This window comes from Quercus suber, unplaced genomic scaffold (genome assembly GCF_002906115.3).
Source record: "Quercus suber isolate HL8 unplaced genomic scaffold, Cork oak 2.0 scaffold_268, whole genome shotgun sequence".
Classification (NCBI taxonomy): domain Eukaryota; kingdom Viridiplantae; phylum Streptophyta; class Magnoliopsida; order Fagales; family Fagaceae; genus Quercus; species Quercus suber.
The window spans coordinates 601,066-624,483 of NW_027069724.1; the positions used below are offsets into that span (position 1 = coordinate 601,066).

The 23,418-nt window shown below is 34.5% G+C and overlaps 1 protein-coding gene across 1 annotated transcript; it reads right to left on the bottom strand.

The window, feature by feature from the left end:
- Positions 1 to 2,437: 2,437 nt before the first annotated feature.
- Positions 2,438 to 4,423, bottom strand: LOC112029439 (dof zinc finger protein DOF2.1). The gene has a single exon (XM_024062154.2). The coding sequence runs from the start codon at positions 3,746 to 3,748 to the stop codon at positions 2,801 to 2,803; it is 948 nt and encodes a 315-aa protein (XP_023917922.1). The 5' UTR covers positions 3,749 to 4,423; the 3' UTR covers positions 2,438 to 2,800.
- Between the last annotated feature and the right edge of the window lie 18,995 nt (positions 4,424 to 23,418).

Consider the following 23,418-nt stretch of genomic DNA (forward strand, 5'->3'; position numbering starts at 1 on the left):
GTTTTGTTTGATGCAAGTAGAGTAGGTTTATTTCATGACTGTAGTTCTCTTCCAAAAAGATTTTTTTTATTATTTATTCACAAAAACAAATCTGATTTTTTTTAAAGTTTTATATAAATCTAGATTTTCTTATAAAACAGATCTATTTTTTTTTTTTAACATACAAACCAAATATATATAAATAAATATATATATATATATATATTTTAATACTTTGTTCCAAAACAGATCTAATATTTTTAAAGCAAAAACACCTTGTTTTACTTGATAAAAAACAGATCTGATTTTTCTTCACCAAAACTAATTTTTTTGACCTATACTAATTTTTTTATTCACAAAAACATATCTAAATTTCTCTTAAAAGAAGAGGACATATTCATAAATAGATTTATGTGACTTAGTTTGGTTAAGTTTGTCATGTATGCAACATATCATCCATATCATGCATAGAGGGTACATTGGTAATGAGAGCCTAGAAGAACAGACTTTGTCTAGGCGAAATGGGTGCCTAACACCTTCCCATTCCGTAACCTAGCCTCCGAATTTAGTGTCTTTGGATAGGTAGACCTAGGCTTTATCTTTTTTTTTTGGGGTAGATTGTAACTAGGACAAAATGCCATGTATCTTTGGTAGTTTGTAACTAGGACCCAAAGTCATGTAATACTCAAATTATCAAGTTTTTTTTTTTTTTTTTAATTCAATCAATGGGAATGGAACAATTCGATCATTTAAATTTGTATTTAATTTTTTTCTTATTTTTTTGTATAAAAAAATAAGTGGCGACTCTACACCACTTACTCAAAAAGAGAGGTGGTCCTTAAAGCACCCAAATCTCTTTATTGAGAGCACCTAAATTTCCCTAGTCTCTGACACCGGGTCGAGTATTTTCCTTCAGATTCATATCGAGTCCAATATTTCCTTGTCTAAATAGACCGGATGCACAATATACTTTGTTATTGGGGTGGAAGTAATGTTTCACAATTAATGGGGTATTTTACATCCATTGTATGAGCTATAAGATTTTTGGGTAAATTCTATTAACATATCCGGATGTTTGGGCTATTTGCCGATCAGGTCCAAGACTTTCAAAACTAACCCATTTGATCTCTAAAGAAAAATTAGTCCCTAAACACTATTAAGTCACTTAGTCTTTTTTCTCAATAGTGTTTAGGGATTAAATTGGTTTTAAAGATCAAATTGATCGGTTTAAAAAAAAAAAATCTTGAATTTAGTTGGCATTAACCCAAATTTGTGAGTATATTAACGAAATTTACTATTTTTTTTTATGAATTGCGGACTGCTAAGTTTATTGAAGGTTAATGGTGATCTAATTTTTTTTTTAAGTGCATGTATGTATATTAACATACATATACCCTTAGAGTGTACATTGCTAAACTATTTTATAAAAAAATTTATGAAAAAATAAAAAATAAAAAATTTAACCTTTTAACATTTTTTTCAAATTTTTATAAAATATTAAAATTTTCAATTTTTCATAAAATATTTCCTCAAATTGATGATTAATTTATGACCTTATACATTAACAGTAAAGCATGCTTGTACTCAGTTTTGTTTGATGTACGGCAAATAAGTGACGGGAATATCCAGAAGAGGTCTCCCTGCTATGATTTCTCAGGACAGAGATCTCACTATGGCAGACCAAAGATATGCTTTTTACTCGGAAACCAAAACATCCACCATTTCTAGCCATTTATATTATATAATTAAACCAAAGGCTGTTCTTTCTTGGGTTAAGAAAATTGTATGTAATTAAACCGCCTCGGAGAAGGTCTAACTATAAACAACATAGTAACTAATTTCTTTGTTTGGTTCAATAGTTCAGTAATCCACAATAGTGCTTCAGGTGTGCCTGCTTCCTCAACTATTTTTACTTTACTTTCACGTGTTCTTATAATTATGGCAATCAGAAGAAATACTCCATGCACGCCACTATTACTATTAGTCCATTTTTAGCCATTTGATTCTGTACATACGTCAACCGCAACAGAACCAATACGAATATATTGTCACATGATCCTCACTAGCAATTCACCATGATGTATGTAAAAGCATGAGTGAAGAATTAAGCATCTATTATCATTATGACAAAAAGAAATAAAGAAATATAAACGATTAATAAAGCATCTGAAACTGTAAAGTGATGGAAGAAAAAGCATTTGGAACTTTTTAAAGTGAAGAAAAGCTTTGGCGTTTGAATAGTCAGTCCACAGGCACAAGGAAAAGAACCATCTTGTCCATCGACCTTTCTACAAAAGACATAAGCTACCCCATCCATGCATTCTGCATCACCTTCGACTATATATCCTCTTTTTGACCTCTTTTTTTACAAACCCTAATTAACTACAAAGCAAAGCCATTCTTTTAGGGATTTAATTGATTTATATATACACAAAAAGAGCAAAAAAGTAGAGCAACAAAACAAAAGCTCAAACATATATCTTAGTATCAACTTTAATCAACTTATAAAGTTCAAAACAACCTAACCCAACCCAGAAATTCTCTATAACATAAAAAGAAGAAAGGCCATTGCCGCTATTCCCACTCACAATGAATACCCACATCACAAAATTCTCACCAATCCTTGTTTTCCATGACGAACCAAATTATACCCTATACCATCCAAAGTAAACCAAGAAGACAACAAAAAGGGTAAACATATTAGAGATCCAATGGGCCTTTTTTTGTGTGCATAAAAGGCAAAGAATGCCTACAAATTATGCAGTTGTTTGGTCTTTAAAGCTTGAGGAAGCTTCTAAGAATGGCTGAAATTGGTCACGACTCACGAACGTGGGCCATACCCTGGCAGATCAGGCCACTGACTTGGATTCAAAGTAGGGCCAGTATTGTTATTGTTGTTAGTATTACCAGTTGTGGTGGTTGTGGTGGCGGTGCTCATAGTCCACAAAGCAGAATCAGAGGCCGTTTGATTGTTTGTATTGTTGATAAAGCTATGATGCCAATCATGCTGCGAAGAAGAACTTATAGGCCTGTTTGATTGAATCAAAGTTTCTTCAGTCGGATAGAGATGTTCCATGTTTCTGTCTCTGTTACCCATTTGATAAAACTGGGTTTGCTGAATTTGCCTTTGCTGCTGTTGCGACCCGAAAGAAGGGGCACTAAAACCCTGTAGCAGACTCAAATTTGAAGAACCCCCTAAATCATCTCCAACACCGAGAGCTTGACTATAAGTCTGTGATTGATTCAAAGATTGAATTGCTGCCAAAGAAGACAAGTACCCACCTGCCGCATAGTATGGTGAAATTGAAGGTATTGATGGTGCTGAAGGTGAAGCTAAATTACCATGTTCTTTAGTCCTTAGAGCTGGACTCCTTGTGATAACTGGATTAGAAGGAATTACAGCAGGTGGGTTTGTCAAATTTTGTTGTTGTGGCTGCTGAGACCTTGAATTCTCGCCAGAAGACGATGATGATGATGTTTTAGCACGCTTTCCCTTTCGACAACCACCACCAACAGGAACGTTTCTGAGGGTTCCTCCTTGAGTCCAATACCTTCTACAAGTCTTGCAGAAGTAACGCGGCTGAGACAGGCTATAGTTGTTGTAATAACAAAACTTGGTGTTGAGAGACTCACAGCGGGGGCATTTCTGAGGCTGCTGAGGCTGTTGTTGTTGCTGCTGATTTTCCAGTTGCATAGGCTTCAATCTTTGGTCTTGACTTTGTGGCTTCATGTCTTCTGATCCTTCTCCATCTCTAATCTCTGGCTGCATCTCTCTGTGTCAATCGAAAGCCTTAAAAGTCCAAATCTTTTGTTTCTTTTTGGCGGTGGGTGTGATTTATCTTGTGGGTTTTGCCTTATATATTGTGAAGGTTTTGGCTTTGGTTCGCATGCAGGTTTTGGGGGAAGTGGACTCTCAATTTGGAGCGTTTCAGTTTTGGAAACTCAACGTGTCTGTCTCTAGGCTTTGAGAATCTACACAGTGCAAAACACTAACGCCCATCGTTACTCTTTGTGTGCATGCAAATTGCAATCCTCTCGTTTCCCACCTACCAACCCACCACAAAACCAAGGCCCTTCAACTTCATTACCAAGTATACACCAGAGAAAAAAACCAAAGAAAAATAAATTCTAATAAGAACTCAATCTCTCTATATTTAAAAAAAATCCCCCAAGATTTTCATCATCCCAGCCGTTTCTCTCTCTAATAAAGAAGGTAAAGAAAGAGTGAAAAATAAAGTTTAGGGAAAAAAAGAGCTAGCTGCTTTTTCTGTGCTATCTGGAAAGATGAGTGTGTACGAGTGTCAGACGTGGATGGGTGCAGAAAGGTGAGGTCTCAATCTGAGGGTATGAGAGATTTCAGGGAAATTGGGTTTTTTTTTTTTTTTGGTAGGGGGGGTGGGGTTCAGTAAAAGTGCAGTGAGTTTATAGAGAAATTCAGTCCCATCTCTCAAAAAAAAAAAAAAAAAAAGTCTTTTTGAGTACAGATTTTCACACACCCCAAGATTAATATAACCTCAAACAAAAGAAATTTAAAGAGAATAATCTATGGGGAATAGAATAACAGAGAAAGGACCAGTGGGGAAGAGGGATGAAGAGGCGGCGGCAGAGGAAGCTAAGAGAGAAGAAGGTGGCGTGGCGGTCATCAATGGGGTGGTGGCTTTGTCAGACCTCAGCAAACTCATCCTTTTTCTTCTCTTTTCTCTCTCTTTCTTTTTGCTCTTTCTTTCTTTCTCTCTGTCTTTTCTCTTTCATTCCACTTGCATGTACTACAATGACAGACTCTCTTAAGTCTTCTATTCTCATTTTTCTTTTTTAAATTTAATTAGTTTTTTCAGGTCCTTTCTGTCCAACAAGACGACATTATTTTGTGCAATTTGGACGCCCATACTTGATCACTTGGACACCCCCATTTTCTTTAAAGACACTTGTGTCCCTTGTATTATTTAGAGAATTCCCATGCTCTCTCGGTGATCCGTTTACCCGTTGCCTTATGAATTATGTGGCGCCAATATTAGTTTGTTTTGCTGTCTAAAAACATTTTCAAAAACATTTTTAAATGTTTGGTGTGAAATAATATTTTGGAAGGGCAAATTACTAAAAGCAGTACCTCCTAGCGAACGTTGATGGCTGGCAAATGGGGGTAGAGCCTTTGTTTTTGTACAATATTTTGCCACGTATATTTTTATAAAATATTTTACAAAATATTTGAGGGTCAATTGAAAACGTTTTCAATTTGATCACCATTTTACAACAAAATGAACAAGATAAAATGTTAAAAATATTTTTCGTAAAATATTTTAGAGTAAAAGAAATGGAGCTTAGCTGCGTTTGGTTCGATGAAAATTGATTTTCAAAAAATATTTTTTGCATTTATGGGTGTTTAGAATAAAGGAAAATGTTTTCATGTTGGCCGTAAAATAAAAAAACCTTTGATGGAATTGGTTTACACTTCATTTTTTGTAAACCATTTTCAATGTCACCCAAAACTCATTAACCAAATCACCACCTGTATACCTTGATTGTCTGCCACCCAACCACAATCCCCCACTGACATTCTCGGTCTCAGGTAGCCAACTACTGCCTCTGGTGTTTGGTGATTGCCAGCTGCCACCACTGTCGAACCCTGAACACAATTTTTTAATTTAAAATTTATATATGTGATTGGAAATTGAGAAAATATAAGAAACTATATCTCCATAGCAATTTCAAGAACACAACCAAACAATAGAAAATATTTTTAGAAATACTTCCAAGAATACAACAAAATACTTGAAAATAACATCTATTTTGAAAAATATTTTCACCTGAAAATATTTTAAGGTTGAAAAATATTTTCACTCCAACCAAACATAATTGACCCAATGAGGCCCATAACTCAAGGAGTAAATTACCTGTTAAGTTACAGCCAATTGTTTAAAGAAGACATATTCTGCCAAGAATGTTTTTGTTGGCATCATAAATTTAACATGGGAGATGTGTTAGAATCTATAAGAATATTCTTGTAATGGAGTAAGATCATGCTTTATAAATTTTCATGGAATACTATGATTTTAGATTTATCTCTCTCTCTCTCTCTCTCTCTCTCTCTCTCTCACACACACACACATATATATATATATATATTGTAATAAATGATTTAAGAAATGTTAGGGACGCACCTCTTACCAAACTCAAATTTATAGCCGGTTTATAGGTCAATTAAAAGTTGACACATAAGCAGGATGTGAATTTGGATGTGGAAAATAATGTGCCCCTAGCATTACTCAAAAATTTTAGTATTGCAAAATGTAGTTATTTCGGACTACCCTAGATGTAAGCCTTCATGTTAAACCACCTTAATTCACCTCTTACTTTCTCTTGTTCTCTCTTAATCTTTCTTTTCTTTTTTAAATATGGTGTCAATGCCACATTCATATGACCTTTAACAATCTCATTCAGTCGTTGTGCTAGATTATTCAGGCATCTTTTGGTGATTTCTTTTACCCAAGTAGCACACCAAATGCACTTTGAGACCATTTCCTCATGTTCCTCAATGATCCGTAGGACTTCATCTGTACTTAAACTCCTCAAATCTACATCTAGGTCCCTTTAGGCTGAAAGCTCTCATGCAGCAGTTTCGTTTTGAAAACACGCTTGACCTACTATTTGACTTCCATAAATCTTTGCTCCACACAATATACATATTGGAGATGTAACAACATGTGTTCTAGAGTTGGTATCTCATGCGCCAGGCACATGATAAATTTTTCCTGTAGCACTAGAATTGTTTTTGTTTTTCATGTGCATCACACACTTCAAGAGATTCTTTCTCTTAGATGGTTTTTTAAGCGTTGATCAGACAGTTTTTTTTTTTTTGTTTTAAAGCATTGATCTTAATTTATTTAATGAGCATTGTAGACTTTCCTAGCTAGCATTGAAAACTTTCTTCCAAGCTCAATTTTTCCATAATTGTCCACTTTACATTTGTAGCAAATGTTAGAATATAGGGTAAATTACAAAGTTGGCCCTTATCCTTTACATCATATTTCAATTTGGTACATAAAATTTAATTGTGTCAATTTGGTCCCTAACCTTTTCAGCGTCATGTCAATTTAGTCTTTCTCGTAATCGCTTGGATGGAAGAAGCTAATGTGTCAAATGAAATTAAAAAAAAATTCATGCCACATTAACAGTCAATTGTATTGCCACATCAAATTAAAAGAAATTATATTTATTGAATTTCTTTTACTTTTTTTTTCTTTGTTCCTTTGTGGTAGCATGTTTTTGTTTCCTATACCAGCTCTGAACAAGGCCAGAAGCCAAACAGAAATAAAAAGTTCAGTCTTTTCAAAATCTGCTCCATCAAAGTCCTTCTAAGTTCTAAATCCTCTTTGCTTGGATTCATCCTCAACCTCTCTCTATCTCTATACATTACTTATTCGCTAACTACACAGAAACCAAATACCTAGTTTTTTTTCATCGCCTTCAAGTCAAACTATTCAATCATACTAATTTTGATTCTTAAACGCACGTTCCTAAACCATCCTCACTCTCATACCCATACCCATATTTTTATCATACCATACAAATCCAGACTAGCTCTAATTTTCTTAATAACCTAATCATATAGCTCTCACATCATCTTAATCATCTGCATACCACCATAACTCCACACTCAATGGCACAATCCTATATGATGAGTCTAAAATCTTAAGGTCGTCCATTAATATAGACAACCTGCATCATTAGTAGCCAAAAGATGTAATCGTTCAAGCACATTCACATATTAATGGCGACGGTTCCTCATTAGTCTTAAAGTCCATCAATACGATGACTGTTTCACGTGGGTAATAATACCTCAATTATGTATAACAGCTATCCAAATCACTTATAGAAAGGGAAAGTCCATCTCATTGTGAAGGTACATAAAAGTTACTACAAACACATATAAATTATGAAAAATATGGGTTGATACTAATTAAGCATCAGAGGCTCATCCACCGGGACAACCTAGTGGTCTCTTTGATCAACTCTCTTTATCTTGCAGGTCCTACAAGATCGTTTAACCTCGGATTGGACGAGTGATCAATTGACGATTTTGGCATCTACTATACTCGACCCTCTTTTCTATTCCTTTTCTCCTTCTTTGGGCTCAAATTTAAGTATATATAATTATGAAATCGTGTTCTATACCTCGCACATTCCATAACTAGTAAAGACAGCACAATGATGTCAGAGGTTCATCATTGTCAATGATCCTATTTCATAGAGGCACAAAATCCTCACTTCCGTCGCAATTTGATCTTGACTAGCGTGTGGGGTGAGAGTGAGGTGAGGGAGAAGAAAGGAATTAGAGACTTTAGAATTTTCCAAACTTGATCTTACATGTGGCAATGTTTTTTTTTTTTTTTTTTTTTTTTTTTTTTTTTTTTTTTTTTTTTTTTTTTTTTTAATCTGATCTGGTGATACAGTTGGCTGTTGACATGGTATGAAAATAATTTTTTATTATTTCATTTGATACATCAACTTTTTCCATCCAAGGATAACAACAAGGATGAAATTGACACAGCACTGAAAAATGTTAAGGACCAAATTAACACAATTAAAATATTAGAGAGAGTAAATTGAAATGCGGTGTATAAGATAGGAACCAATTGTATAATTTACCCTAGAATATATTAGGATTTTTCCATAAATACGTAGATCCTGCCATCCTGGTCTTGAAAATACCATAGACTATCATTGTTTTGTAGTACCATGAGCTATTATTATTTGTAATACCATGATATACCATGGTTTTAATTAGGGTTTCCATATTAAGCCTAATATATTCCTATATAGTCAAACTTGTTCTTTGTAAAAAATAAAATAAATAAATAAATTATTATAACAACATGTAGCCATATAGAATTCTATTTATCGTAGATGTAAGTTTTTAAACTGCACCATGTTAATTCTAATCTTTCTTTCGCCTTTTCTCTTAATTTTCTTTTTCTTTATTTCTATGTCACACTATGGAATGCTCCACATGCTAAAAATATCTAAACTTTAAGAGACAAATTTATGATTTCTATTCTTTCACTTATAACACTATTAAATTTTAAATATCAAACAATCACAATTGTGGGTACTTAGGATGTACGGATCTTCGGGCCAAGGGCTTTTTCCCTTGTAGCCTTTTACACCGCATCCTCAGCATGTCCTTCAACATCCTAGGACGTCCTCGGACGGCTTCGCAACGTCCTAGGCATGCATGGCAACGTCCTCGGACGGTGTCCTAGGAGTCCCACATCGAAGGAAAACCCCCCCACTTGCTGCTTTATAAGCTGTGAAGCGAAGGGAGTAGTGTACCATCGGTTTAGTTATTCGAATAACTATAAACCAATGGTACACTACTCCCTTCACTTCACAGCTTATAAGGCAGCAAGTGGGGGGGTTTTCCTTCGATGTGGGATTCCTAGGACACCGTCCGAGGACGTTGCCAAGCATGCCTAGGACATTGCCATGCATGCCTAGGACGTTGCGAAGCTGTCCGAGGACGTCCTAGGACGTTGAAGGACATGCCGAGGATGCGGTGTAAAAGGCTACAAGGCAAAAAGCCATTGGTCCGAAGATCCGTACATCCTAGGTACCCACAACAATAAAGTAAAAATAGGAGTAGATTCCGGTTAGCTCAATTGGTAAAATCTTTAATAGTTAAATAAGAGATCTGGGGTTCAATTTCCATCTACACCAAAAACTGATTGGTGTCTTGATCTGATAATAAAGAGATCAAGAGCAAATGTCATAAGTTAAAATTTTCTAGAAAAAAAGAAAGTAAAAATGAAACCTTCTTTCTTTTATTTTGTTTGATAGTACAGCTTCTACCGAATAAGAATAATATTAGCTATAATATTCCTTCTACCATTTTCATAAATAAAAATAAGAAAAGGAAAAGGGAAAAAAAAAAATCATGGACTCAAGTACTAGTAACTAAGAATTAAAATTTCTACTCTTTAAAATATATCATGAAATTAGTGTAAATCTAAAATGTCATTGAGTTATAAAAATTTTAAACACTTATTCTACATTAAAGAATTTGATCAAAATAATGATCCATGAATAATGCATAAATTAAAAATTGCTAGATTTTTATTAATATTATGATTAAAAAATTATGCATAAAAGATATCTAATGAGTTGACTATCATCTCATTTATTCAACCATACAATCACTTTTTTAACAAAACAATACAAAATAAAATAAATTTTGGTCACAATAATTACATGGGAGGTACTAATAAAGGAGGCTGTCATTTTTTTTTTCTTTTTTAATGAGATTGTGGACTGGTCATGTTTTAAATTGGATTCCACATGAGTTAGAATAAGATACGAGATAAACGATAAGTATTCCTTCTGACTCTTCTTTTTTGCTATATTCCTTAAGACTCATCCATTCATAATTTACACATATCTTCTAGACTTGATTCTGCATGACACACGTTGAAGTCATGGTACATCCTATTCTTCCTGAAAAGACTTTAAAAAAGAAAAAAAAAAAAATCTTTTTGATACATATATGTAGAGTTGATACTGCATGATACACGTTGCAGTTATGTAACATTTATTTTTTCTTAAAAAACATATTTTTCAATAATTGGGAAGCAGTAATAAACTCACAATTACATTGGGATCAGCTCCCTCTAGTTTCTCTAACGTAATTCTCTTGGAGCAAGCCACAGTACGTGGCTCTCATTTGTGCCCGTTGGGTTTTTTATTTGCAATAGAAGTTTTATTATCAAGATCATTAAAAAAAAAATTACATTGAGTGGTATATTTGTATCCATGATTCACCACCCATATCTGAGGTTTAGTGATATCGAGCACCTTTACATTAAATATAGAGGGATAAGCTATTGGTGAAGTTTGGTATCTTTTGACTCATAGGTTAGAGGATGACGCACAAGACTTGTCCTAATTACATAACATATTAAATGCATTCATATTTCATACCTGTTTTATAGAAAAACTCACATCCATTCAATTCCAATAAGAAGGGGTAGTTTTGGGTATTCAAGTCTAAATAGATGGGTGCCCAGATAACTTTCACAATATTCTCTATATCTATATCTCTCTCTTACATATACGAAAAAACACAGATGTATATTTGATTGTTTGGTTTGGTTTGGTTGGGTCTCTGAGAAGTCAGAAACAGTGAGGTGGAACATGGGCCATGGCCCATTGGGGTTGCTTATATCATCAGGGTGGGAGTGGCACGTGTCCCAAGCCGAGTCCCTGAAGACGTAGACGAAGAAGAGGAGCAGAGGTGGTGGGAAGTGACGTTCACATCCGTTTAGGAGTTACAACTGCTCCTACACCACAGCCACCTATTTGTGGACAAACGCTACCATTCTTTTGTGTTTTCTTAATAATAAAGGCAAACGTTAACAAGTATTGTTGTTAAGGTTGTATTAATATGCGCCTCATTTAATAAAAAAAATTAAATATATAGAAAAGATAGACATAAAACTGACCTCATAATTTATTTTAATATTTTTTTCTTTTTATAAAGCTGACTCCACAACCTAAAAGCTTCAAAAATATGACATAAAGCTGCCAAAAAAAAAAAAAAGTATAATAGGCTGTAGTTAACGGGCACCTTATGATGCCCGTTAATACAACCCAATAATAAAGGGGAGTTTGCCATTGCGGCGGCTCTAGAATTTCATTTCCCGAGTTATTAAGAAATTTAAATTAAAAAAAAATTTTAATATTAAAAAAAAAAAAAACTTGAATATATTGAGTTATTGACCAAAAAAAAAAAAATTACACAAATGCATGACATTTTACTATTTCTTTCTACAAATTTTCATATTTTGATATCATTATGAGTTTTCATTATTTATTATTAATGTATGTAATGTAACCATTTTATTTTGTAAAATTTGTATAAAATTTTGGCTTTTTATGCAATTGTGATTATCTATTTGTTACTGTTTTTATAAAAATATTTTTAACTAAATGACAAAACTTAACCCACGTGCATTGTCTTAATTATTGACCTAAAAAGCTACACTCATCCATAGATATATAAATAATACTCTATGTGTCTACTTAACCAATCAAATGTTTGAAGAATTGCTAACTTTTTTTTTTTAATCACTAACTTTATAACAAAATGTTATTATAGCATGATAACAATACACACACATGTAACAAACCCTCTATATTTCCTAATTATTAAATTATATAAAGTTATATTATATTTATACTATACACGTTTACATTCACACAAATAAAATTATAAATAAATAAATAATGCACACAATTAGTATTAGATACACACAAAAAAAAAAATATAATTTTATAATAAAAAGAGATACACTTACAACTCACAAACACTAATTATTTACTCTTAAAATCGGAGATAACAATACTCAAATAGAGAAAAGAGATTCATGAGAGATAGATCGGTGATTTATGTTATTGGTTGGTTTTGGGATGGATTGATTTGTGTTTAGTTTTGGGTTGAACTGATCTATGTCAAAGTGTGCAAGATTTAAGTTAGGGTGTGCAAAAATATTTTTAAAAGTAAATTAAAATAATATTTTGTACATATAATTTTTTCTATCAAGTCAGGAAATGAACCCCTCCTGAAGCATTTCTAACGCTGTACTTACTTTGTAATTGTGGTTACTGTATTTTACCCCACTTAAACCTTGCTCATGAAAAAGGTGAGATTATTCACAAAATAAGCAAACTTTTTTTAGTTTTTTTTACTATTTTTTTATATATATTTAAAAAAAAATTTCCTTTACTTTTTTAAAAATACAAATATATTTTAGAACACTTCAAGCAAAAACTAAATTAAAATGAATACCAATGGAATTTGTCCCTATTGAACCCACAACCTCTATTTCTTAATAGAATTGAATAGAATTCATTTTTCCCCTATTTTGTTGCAGAAGTCTATTATGTATTTATGTCTATCATCCACAATCTCTCTCTTACTCGTAAGAGTATAGAATTCTTTTTTACCCTATTTGGTTGCAGAAGTCTATTTTGTAATTATGATCCATAATCCCACATGCTATCCTGACCTGAAGCCCTATTGTATCTATCTGAGAAGAAAACAAGAAATGGCCCTATGGTGGTACTGGATTGGGACTTTGGAGGCTGCTCTCAAGTAACCTGTGGACCACCTAATCTAACTCTATTTTCTATGGAGCTGGACTCTCTGAAATTTTGGTGTCACGGTCCATTTCCTTGCGAGTGGACTAATGGATTTGGTGATGAAAATGGCAAATAGATTTGGTAATGTACCTCTCTTCATCTTTGGTTACTTGTAGGCGTGGTTAATATCTCTCAGCCTCGTTTAAATCCTACTCATGAATAAGGTAAAACTATTTACATTATGAACAGCTTTTTATAACTTTTTTTTTTCACTTTTTCAAAGTGTAAATATATTTTAACACACTTACAACAAAAAGGTTTAATAAATCATTTTCAAACAAACACTAATAAAATTTGTCGTTATTAGAATAGAATTCATTTTTTTTCCCTATTTTATTGCCGGAGTCTATTATGTGTTTATGGTCTACCATCATTCATCCACAATTTCTAACCCGTAAGACTATAGAATTCATTTTTCCCCCTATTTTGTTGCGAAGTCTATTTTGTATTTATGATCCATCGTCATCTTACATGCTATCCTATTCCTAACCTAAAATCCTATTATCTCTATCTGAGAAGAAAACATAAAATGGTCCTCTAGTAAGACTGTTGACCAATTGGGACTTTGGAGACTGCTCTTAAGTCTAACGATCCTGTGGACCACCTACTCTAACTCTAAGCAAAATAGTTAGTTGAAACGGAAATAGTAAGGTACCCTAACCCCTATACTTTCTATGGTTGAGCTGGACTCTCTGAAATTGTGGTGTCCCGGTCCATTTCCTTGTGAGTGGACTAATGAATTGGTGATGAAAATGGAAAATCGATACGCACAAATGTATGTGCCTAAATTTTATGTACTCACTTTTTTTTATATTTATGTTGGATCTCACTGTAAATGTATGTAAATGTAAAAAATAAACCTTACCATAAATGTGAAAAAAAAAAAAAATCATTTTCCGTACTTTAAAAAATGCTAAGAATTGCTCGTAACTCTTCATATTTAATTATTTTCATGGCTGTTGAAAGTTGATGCAGGCCCTATTTCCGCAGTTCCTGACACAGTGTGTCTGTGGCTGACCTCGTGGGCCCAGTCCGAATGTTACACAATACATGTTGGGTAAAAGCTGATTTTTCAGGCCTGCGAGAAACTGCTATGTGAAAATTTGGGCTTATGTTTGCCAACTTTCATTTTTTTTTTAATGTAAAATTTACTGTGCTCCATTTTAATTTGATGGCAATTTAGCACGAGGAAAATTTTATATATGAAAATTTTAGTGTTATAAAATTTAATGAAAAATTTTAAAATCATTAGCACTTTACATCTATTTCAATTTTTTTTATAGGACATTTATTTCAATTTTTGTTTTATCTTTATTATAGAAACACGCAATTCACGTTATTATAAATTTAATAGCCAAAAATCATGAAGAAAATCTAGATATTACTACAATTTACATTGTTCAAATCGACCAGCGCTACTGTACCCTAAAAATGTGAACATTTTTTTTTTTTTTGAGAGAGCTAAAAATGTAAACATGATATCGTAGAAATTCAAAATTAGCTCAATAAATCAACTTAATTAATGTAAATATGATATAATAAAAATCTCATGACAACTCCATAGATAATTCAACTTGAGAGTAACATCTAATTACTTCCGTAAGAGATGCAAAGGATCTTCCATAGAAATTAAAAAAAAAAAAAAAAAAAAAAAAAAAAAAAAAAAACTCATTTATTATATTAATGATAGGTTATCAAAAATAGAATAACAATGATTGTATTCTATCATTAATCCTGAAATGGTTTTTTTTTTTTTTTTTTTTTTTTTTTTTTTTTTTTTTTTTTTTTGAGGGGGTAATGCTGAAATGGTTGGTAGTAATAATCTATGCAGGCCACATTAAGTTTCTGAATTAAAGTAGTTTTACATTTTTTTTTTTTTTTTGGATAGGAGTAGTTTTACATTCTCTCATTTAGTTCACATGATATTTAAATAATTTGATTATTGCTTGTCACTATAATATGACCATAATATTACATGTACCATCACAAATTATTTGTTATACAGATCTAATTTTTTTTTTTTTTTTTTGAGAAAGTATACAGATCTAATGAATGTAAGGGGACAAAATATTTTGATATTACTCATATATATAAAATAGATTATAGATTCAGAACAATTTAATCACACTTCTTAGCACAACACAGAGACAAAACACATCCATCATAAAACTTTTTTACATATGAAAACTTGTAACTTTATTAAGAAGGAGATAAATTCATTATATCATGAGTCATAGCTGAGTCAATCAACAATAAATTTCAGGTTACATAAACAACATCTTAGAATGAGAATTTGAGTTGTGTTTGGCTTACTTTAAAAGTTCCAACTATCTTATATAATATATTAAGAGTATATGTATTCTGGGAGATGGTATACGTGTATATGCTATTTCTCTCATAGTAAATGGATCTCATAAATGTGTAAGACCCACTTGTTGTGAGAAAGATGAGATATACACCCGAAATAATATATAATTTTTCGTATTATAGGCATGCTAAGATAACCCTTAGTATTTTTATTTATTTTTGGATGAATAAATAACACATCGAGTTTTGTTTGCTTACTTTCTTGTCCAAGTCAGTCCATAGGTGCTTTATATTTAGCATCATTTCTCACTTCTCTCTGATTTTTGTATTCGAAAACTATGCTCTATCTACAACTTTTCTATGATCCTAAAATCCTATCTGGGTCGTGGTTATTTGTTCACTTTTCTGCTTCCCATCTGGGATGTGTGTGTTTTTCACTTCTCTCTGATTTTTGGTTGCAGTGTGTCCGCTGTCCAATTTCTGCAGCTCCTACCACAATACGACAGTGGCAGACCTTGTAGGCGCAGTCTTATATAAGCTGATTTTACAGGCCTGGTATGTTATTTCTGGATAGCATTCACTTTAGAGGCCGTAAAATTACTCTAAGTTATTTTAGCATCTCAAACGATAAAAATCATGCCAAATCTAAAGTGCTATATCTAAAAATTTATAACATTCCGTACTCTTATATTTTATTTTAATAATTTTTATTCTCTCTCTCTCTCTCTCTCTCTCTCTCTCTCTTAATGATTTTTATTAATATATATGTTGAGTTATTTATATAATTTAATGGATTTTTTTTTTAGAGAAAGTTTATATTATTTTAATTGGTTGTATGTAAAAATATAATATTTAAGGCTAGAATGCAAAGTGCATGACTGGAATTCATTTTAGTCATTTAACTTTACTTTCGTTCAATTGAGTCCTTTAAGTTTCAAAGTTATTCAATTTAGTTTTTTTTTTTTTTTTTTTTTTTTTTTACAAAGGAGAAATGGGTGGAAGAATTGCCTCATGTTTTACGGACATATCGTACTACACCCGAAGATCCATTAGAGAAACTCTGTTTTCAATGACCTATGGATCTGAGACAGTTATACCATTTGAAACGGGATTCCCGACATTAAGATCTAGTTAGTTCAACGTGGATGAGAACAACCATTTGCTTTCTACAAGTTTGGACTTGGTTGATGAAGGAAGAGAGGTGGCCATGGTTAAAATGGCACATTATCAATAGAAGCTCAGACAAGGGTATGATAAAGGAGTTAAGGTAAGGTCACTTACCCAGGGGGATCTAGTCATAAAGAAGGCAGTAGGAACTGCAAGGAATCCATCATGGGGAAAATTGTGGCCTAACTGGGAAGACCCATATCGTATCACATTAGTAGTTGGGATTAGGGCCTATTATCTAGAAGATTTGGACGAGAATGTTGTTCCTCGTCCTTGGAATGTAAACAACTTGTGTAAATATTATTATTAGATATTTCTAGATTCCGTTCAATTCTATTTGTTATTTTTTGAGCTTGATCTTCTGAAGTCATTCGCTAAGTGTTAAATAGAACCTCGATCTTGTTCGACTCTTCGGGTCACAGGCCTTGGGTAAATTAACCCTTGTGTGAATTTGGCTAAGTATTAGACAGAACTTTGGTCTTGTTCGACTCCTTGGGTTAGAGGCCTTGGGTAAATTAACCCTTGTGTGAATTTGGCTAAGTGTTAAATAGAACATCGGCCTTGTTTGACTCCTCAGGTCACAGGCCTTGGGTAAATTAACTCTCGTGTGAATTTAGCTGAGTGTTAAACAGAACCTCGTTCTTATTCGACTTCTTGAGTCACAGGCCTTGGGTAAATTAACTCTTGTACGAATTTGGTTAAATGTTGAACCAAACCATTGTCTAGTTTGATTCCTCGGGTCATAAGCCTAGGGTAAGTTAACTTTTTTATGCATCAAATTAAGTATAAAATGGAGCAACGGCATTGTTCAACTTCCCAGATCACAGGACTTGTTAGGATTATAGTATTAAGTTTAAATCTAGTTTGAGCTAGATCAATATACTTAATGTTGAGCATTTTTATAAGGACAGTGTGTAGGGCGCTTTGCGTGATGATGAGAAAAGTAAACTTGGAAGCTTGTTTATAGAAAAGAGCAAAGAAAAGAAAAGAAAAGAAAGAGAAGTAGAGCATATGCTACACCTAGCTCATTACAAAATTTGCCTAAGTGATAAAACTTAATAGAGCTATGCTATGACACTTTTTTCTTTCTCTTTCTTCTTCTTCTTCTTCTTCTTCTTCTTCTTCTTCAGTTCTTCAACCTCTTCAGCCTCTTCTGACTCCAGTTCCACCACTAGGGTTGGAGTTTTTTTTTTCCTTTTCAGTTAAGGGCTCAGAGGTTGGGACTATTGAAGACTTGGGTGTTGAGGAAGTGGCATTTGGGTTAGGAAGATGAGGGGTCGAACTGGTGGCAACACAGAGAGCCGGGGGGTAGTAAACTTGGTCAAGCCCCTTAAGATCTGAATCACCACTAACTCCAGTAGCATTGAAAGCCTCACCCAAGACTTCAAGTAGAAAGGCCCGAGCCACATCTTTGAATTTAGCAGTTAAGCTCTAGGTAGTCTTGGTCATGCCAGCATCGTAGACGGCTTGTTTAGCCTTAGCTTTTTTAGCATCTTTGCCCTCAATGTCCTTCTACAGGAGTTTGATTTGTTCTTTAGCCGAGGTTAGTTACATTTTAGTCTTCTTCAAAGAAACCTGCAACTCGTTAGCTTGTTTCTCAAATCCTCTTAAAGCAACTTCGGTGTTCCTACGCCCTCTTTCAGCCTCGGCTAGCTGGAAGAGTGAGTCCTTGTACTTCCTCTCTGCCTTGGCTAGTGCCTTGTCTGAATGGGACAACTTGCTCTCTATTTCTCAAGATTTGGAAAGAGCATGGTCAACCCACTTTTTGGCCACGAAGGACGCCTGGATGGCCTGTACTAAAAAAAGTGCACACGCATGTTATCAGTATCAAATAAAAGGGACGTGAATGAATTATATCAAACTAAGGAAGCATGTTTAAGAAAAAAAAAAAAAAAAAAAAAAAACCTTTGCAAGGTCCCTCTTTAATGAAAGTAACACTTCTCGTTTCCTCAGCCTTTTTAATTTTTGTATGTCGTCAGGAAGAAGTAAGGCCTGTTCAAGACACTCGGACACCAATCCGGACCTTCCCTTCTAGGCATCCCTAAGGGTTGCCTCAGAGGTAACAGGATCTTCCATGCTGAGCACGAAAGCTAGGTTCCATATGGTGTCCTTAGAGCACTGATCCCCCTTAATCTCTTGCCTGTCCCTGTAGAAGTGCTTCTCTTTTGTTGTGTCCTTGTGGTTTGGGGCTCCTTGGAGGGTGGCTGTTGAGTAGATGGGGGAATTTCTCCCTCCTTAGATCTTTTAGTCTGCTTTCCCCTTTTTCTCTTCTTTTTAGGGGCTTCTGCAACAGAAGATTGAGGTGGAGCAGGAGTAGGTGGCTAGGTACAACTAAGATTGCAAGAGTATTCCCACCCCCCCCCCCCCCCCCGCATGGGCTATGAGTAAAGCCAACAGGTTGGGCGTTTTCTCTTTAAGCACCATTGCTTTTGGAACATTAGTGGCTTCTTGACTAGAGCTAACTTGCACAACAACCAAGTGATGATGATTAGGCTTAGGGGGGTCCTCGAAATCAGCTTAGTAAAAGACCTCGAAGTCTTTTTCTAAGTCCTCTTAGGAAGCCTCAGATATAGACTCTTCCTACTCCTCATCAGAAGGAAGGGGTTGCTTTTGGGAATAAAGGAGTTTGGCTATAAGGGGGGCGGGCAGCTCTGCGTCCTGAGTACCAGATGAGGGAGGTCAGTTAAAAATTCAGGGATAGTGTCGTCGATCAGTGTGAGCCTCGGGTCTTTGGCTTTAATTACATGCTTGGGAGATTGGAAACGTCGAGAAATGGGCTTGAATCTGAGGACTACGTGTACTACCCGAAATTGGCCGTCTCAGTGAAGGAAAATTTTTTATTGGAGAATCTGGTTGAGGTCTGCAAAGTTCACCAAGCTTTTGCTCGGAGCAATGTGAAACTCATCTGCAAAAAAAGTAAAAATATGTGTTAATAAAATCAAAAGTTGAAAACAGAAGGACAAGATAAGTAGGAGAGGCAATCTAAGTCTAAGTTATTTTAGGTCCTTGGGTACCCCACCTGGTTCCTCATCTTGGGTTGGGCAGTGCAAACCATCATGTCATTCACCCGAGGCGATGAAAAAATCTTCGTCCATACCTTTATTGGACTCAGGAATACAAGAAACTAACCTAACCAAGGGCACTCTACACTTGAAATAGTAGCCCATGTCTTTACCCCTTTGACAATTGTAAACCCAATTTACGTCATGGCAAGTTAAGTTGGCTTCTATTTTTTGATTTATAATGTCTACCCTACCGAGAACCCTAAATAAGTTAGGTGAGCATTGGGTGGGGCAAAGCTTGAAGTTAATAAGGAAGTCCTTAGTAACTCTACCCATAGGAATTTGCTTTCCACCTTCAATAAAGGCAATCATGGGGATAACAACAACCCGGTTTGCTAACTAACCACTCTTTTAAGTCGCAATGCTTGAGTTCTACACTATCTGGAATTCTATATTTTTCCCTAAAGTTGGCCATGGCCTCAGGGGCATTAACTAGCTTGGCAAATCTACTGTATTCCTATCAGGTAAAAATAATAAGAAAAATAAAAGAAAAAGGGAGTTCCTTATAGGGTGATGGATGAAGGGTAAGGCACTTACGAGCAATGAAAGTTGATCCTTGGACTGTTGCTTTAGAGAAAATGTGTAGAAGTTGTGTAAATGAAAGACTTTTCACTCCCATTCTCCCTTTATATAAAGGTGGGAATTAGCAGTAAGTTTCCCGCTCATTAACCCCAGTGAATCTGGACTGTCGGATCATCATCACATCGTAGAACATGGGGGGAGGGGGGAGGCAGGCAGCCACCTGATGCAATAATTATTGTGAGTGGATACCAAACGTCAGGAGCATTCACAAGATAGGTGAAACGACATCTCCACGTGGGAATGTGGTGGCACGTATTAGACTTCTCATTGGAACTAAAACCTCACTTTCAAAGTAGTACTTGAAAGAAAGGTTTTAGGAGGCTATTATGTGGAGTCCGAGGACCGAGGAAACTTAATTACAAAGAAATTTCCCTAACTCGGGTTAAGGGGGAGAACACGTCCCGAGAACTTCACTTGCCCGAGGAGGATGAAGGGATCAAGACAACTGGTATCCCTTGAAATCCCGAAAAGAGAAGAAGATCTGGTAACGAGAATGAGGAGGGGGGAGGAAGTTTCCTGAAGGGTATATTACCCAATTCTGCATTCAATGTTCTCCATCAACCTTATCTGCTGCATTAATGTAGAAATAACTCTTGAACAGTGACCTTATAACTAGATCCACCTTCTACTACCTTCATTAGAGCCTTGATGGGACAAGTATCAGGGAGAATGCTAGGAAACGTACAAGTGGAGGTTTAAGATGCATAGGAAAGAACTATAGAAAGGAGGAACCCATCTGAGAAAGGCGATGAACAATTTCCAAGTGTTACTAGAACAAGAAAGAGAATAGGGTAATACACTTAATGTAAAACTTGAACAACTATTATATAAAAGAGACTAGTCCGCGGACTTTCCAAAGGAGGTTACTACTTCTGATTGTTATTTAAATTTCATTCATTTGATATCTTGGACTCTTCGGCCTTAGGCTTGGACATAAAATAGAATTGCACTTGGTTAAACTTCTCACTCTCTATACAATTTTGTTTGGGCCAAATTAAAAGGGCAAGCTACCACTGGTCTAAGTGGGCATAGGCCTTTATTTTTTGAGCACTTATAACGACAATGATGAAATTCATTTCAGTTCTTCAACTTTAGTTTCATTCAATTGAGTTCTCTAACTTTTAAATTTATTCAATTCAGGCCTTCTGTCCAATTTTGTTTAAAAAATTCCCTTAAAAAATGTTATTTTCATGTAAAAAATCTATAAAATTCATAAAAATATTTTATAGATTTTTTTTTGTAAGAATTTTTTTAAAATTTTTTTCATTAGTTATAATTGCATACTAAACAGCAATTTTTTTAATCAAAATTAGACATTGGTGATTAAAAATGTAGTAATCCAAAATTATATTAAATACTCTAAATTAACCTTTACCCAAAAAATAGAAGAGCTATGAGCACACGCTCATGCGCGTGCTCATAGGCTAGTTATATTTTAATTATATATATTTTAGCAAAACTTAAAACAACCAACTACCCAAGTTTTCAAAATTTAAGCTAATTATAAAATTTTAGGAGAAACTTTATCCAAAACTAGCCTCTGCTGCAGTTGCTGCTTTTCTTTTTTTTTTTTTTTTTTTTAAGTTAATTATTTGCATTAATTATGATTTGAGATACATTTTTCAATCACAAACCTAGGAGTGCGGATTGAAAAAAAAAAAAAAAAAAAAAAAAAACCTAAGAGTATGATAAGTATTATGTGTGGTAAAATAATTTTTCATCACACCCTAGATTTTTTTTTTTCTTGGGATTAAAAAATGTTGGAATCCCAAATTATAATAAATGCTCTAAATTAATCCTTACCCAAAAATTAAAATAGAAGAGCCTCTTAGAGGATAGTATATATGTATTTTTTTTTAAAAAATGAGTAGGAGACATAAGAGGGAACAATAAGGATCCACCGTCCTTCCTGCTCCAGAAACACATCCGCATGCACTCTTCCTAATGAAAAACCAAAATTGAAAGGTTAATTTAATTAATCAGAAACATAATTATGTTTTACACAGATTTGCTTGAGACACATTAGGAAACTGCAAATAAACTTACTACTACTAAGTGAGCCGGTTAACCCCAACAGAAACATTATAGGGATTAACCAAATGGCTTTTTGAATGTAACTCTAAAAATAAAGTGAAACCCAGTCAAATGCAACTTAATCTTCTCTATTGTAGGAGATCGCAATGGTAGGGTTCTTCCAACTGTAAATAGGGCTGTCCAGGCAAACCGAGAACCCGCCAGAACCAACCAACCAGACCAGAACCGACCCGTCATGATCGGATTGACACCTCCGACGGGTCGGTGACGGTTCCCAACCTTTAGAACCCGACTCTAGCGGGTAGAGTGGCGAGTTTCTTCATCAAAAACCTAAGCTACCTGACCCGCCCAACAAAACCTCAAAGAAGGCCGAAATCTAGTGACGATATGGCGCTTCTCAGCTCCGATCTGGCCATGTTTGGCCTTCCTTTACTCAGATCTACTCAAATCCTCACTCAGATATGCTTAAATCAAACGAAGCTAGCCCAAATCTACTCAAACTTGGCCAAACTCTAGTAAGCCCAACTCTAACTCGGCCAAATCTCAGCCATATTTCCATAGATCCAGCGAGTTATCGGCCAAATCTCGTTAGATTCGGCCAAATTTCGGCCAAAATCCAGCGATATCGAAAAACCCGAATCCGACTGATTCTCACCCAAAAACTGATACGATTCAACCCGATTGATCTGAAATGTTATTCAGGGTCAGTTGCGAGTCGAAATATTTCCCACCCGATAAGGTCAGGTTGAGTCCGGGTTGGGCATAAACTCGACCCGTGGACAGCCTTTAACCGTAAACTTGATCCCTAAAATATAAAATTAAAGAGCAGAATGTATAACATTCTTAAATAAGATAATTTTTTTTAGTAATTCCACCAAAGCTCATATAGGGCACACGCTAAGTACATCACCCAATTTAATATACTTTTTTTTTTCATTATATTAAAGTGGTCAAATACTTCAGATCCTCTTGTCAAAATTGTTAATACAATCATATTACAAAAGAAGTTGGTTTTATATAGGGATATAAGGGGCGGATCAATGTTAATCTTTTAAACGATAATAATGCAGACTCCAAACTCAAATCAACCTTTGTT

Coding starts and splice junctions, on each gene's coding strand:
- LOC112029439 (XM_024062154.2), bottom strand. CDS start 3,748: ATGCAGCCAGAGATTAGAGATGGAGAAGGATCAGAAGACATGAAGCCA.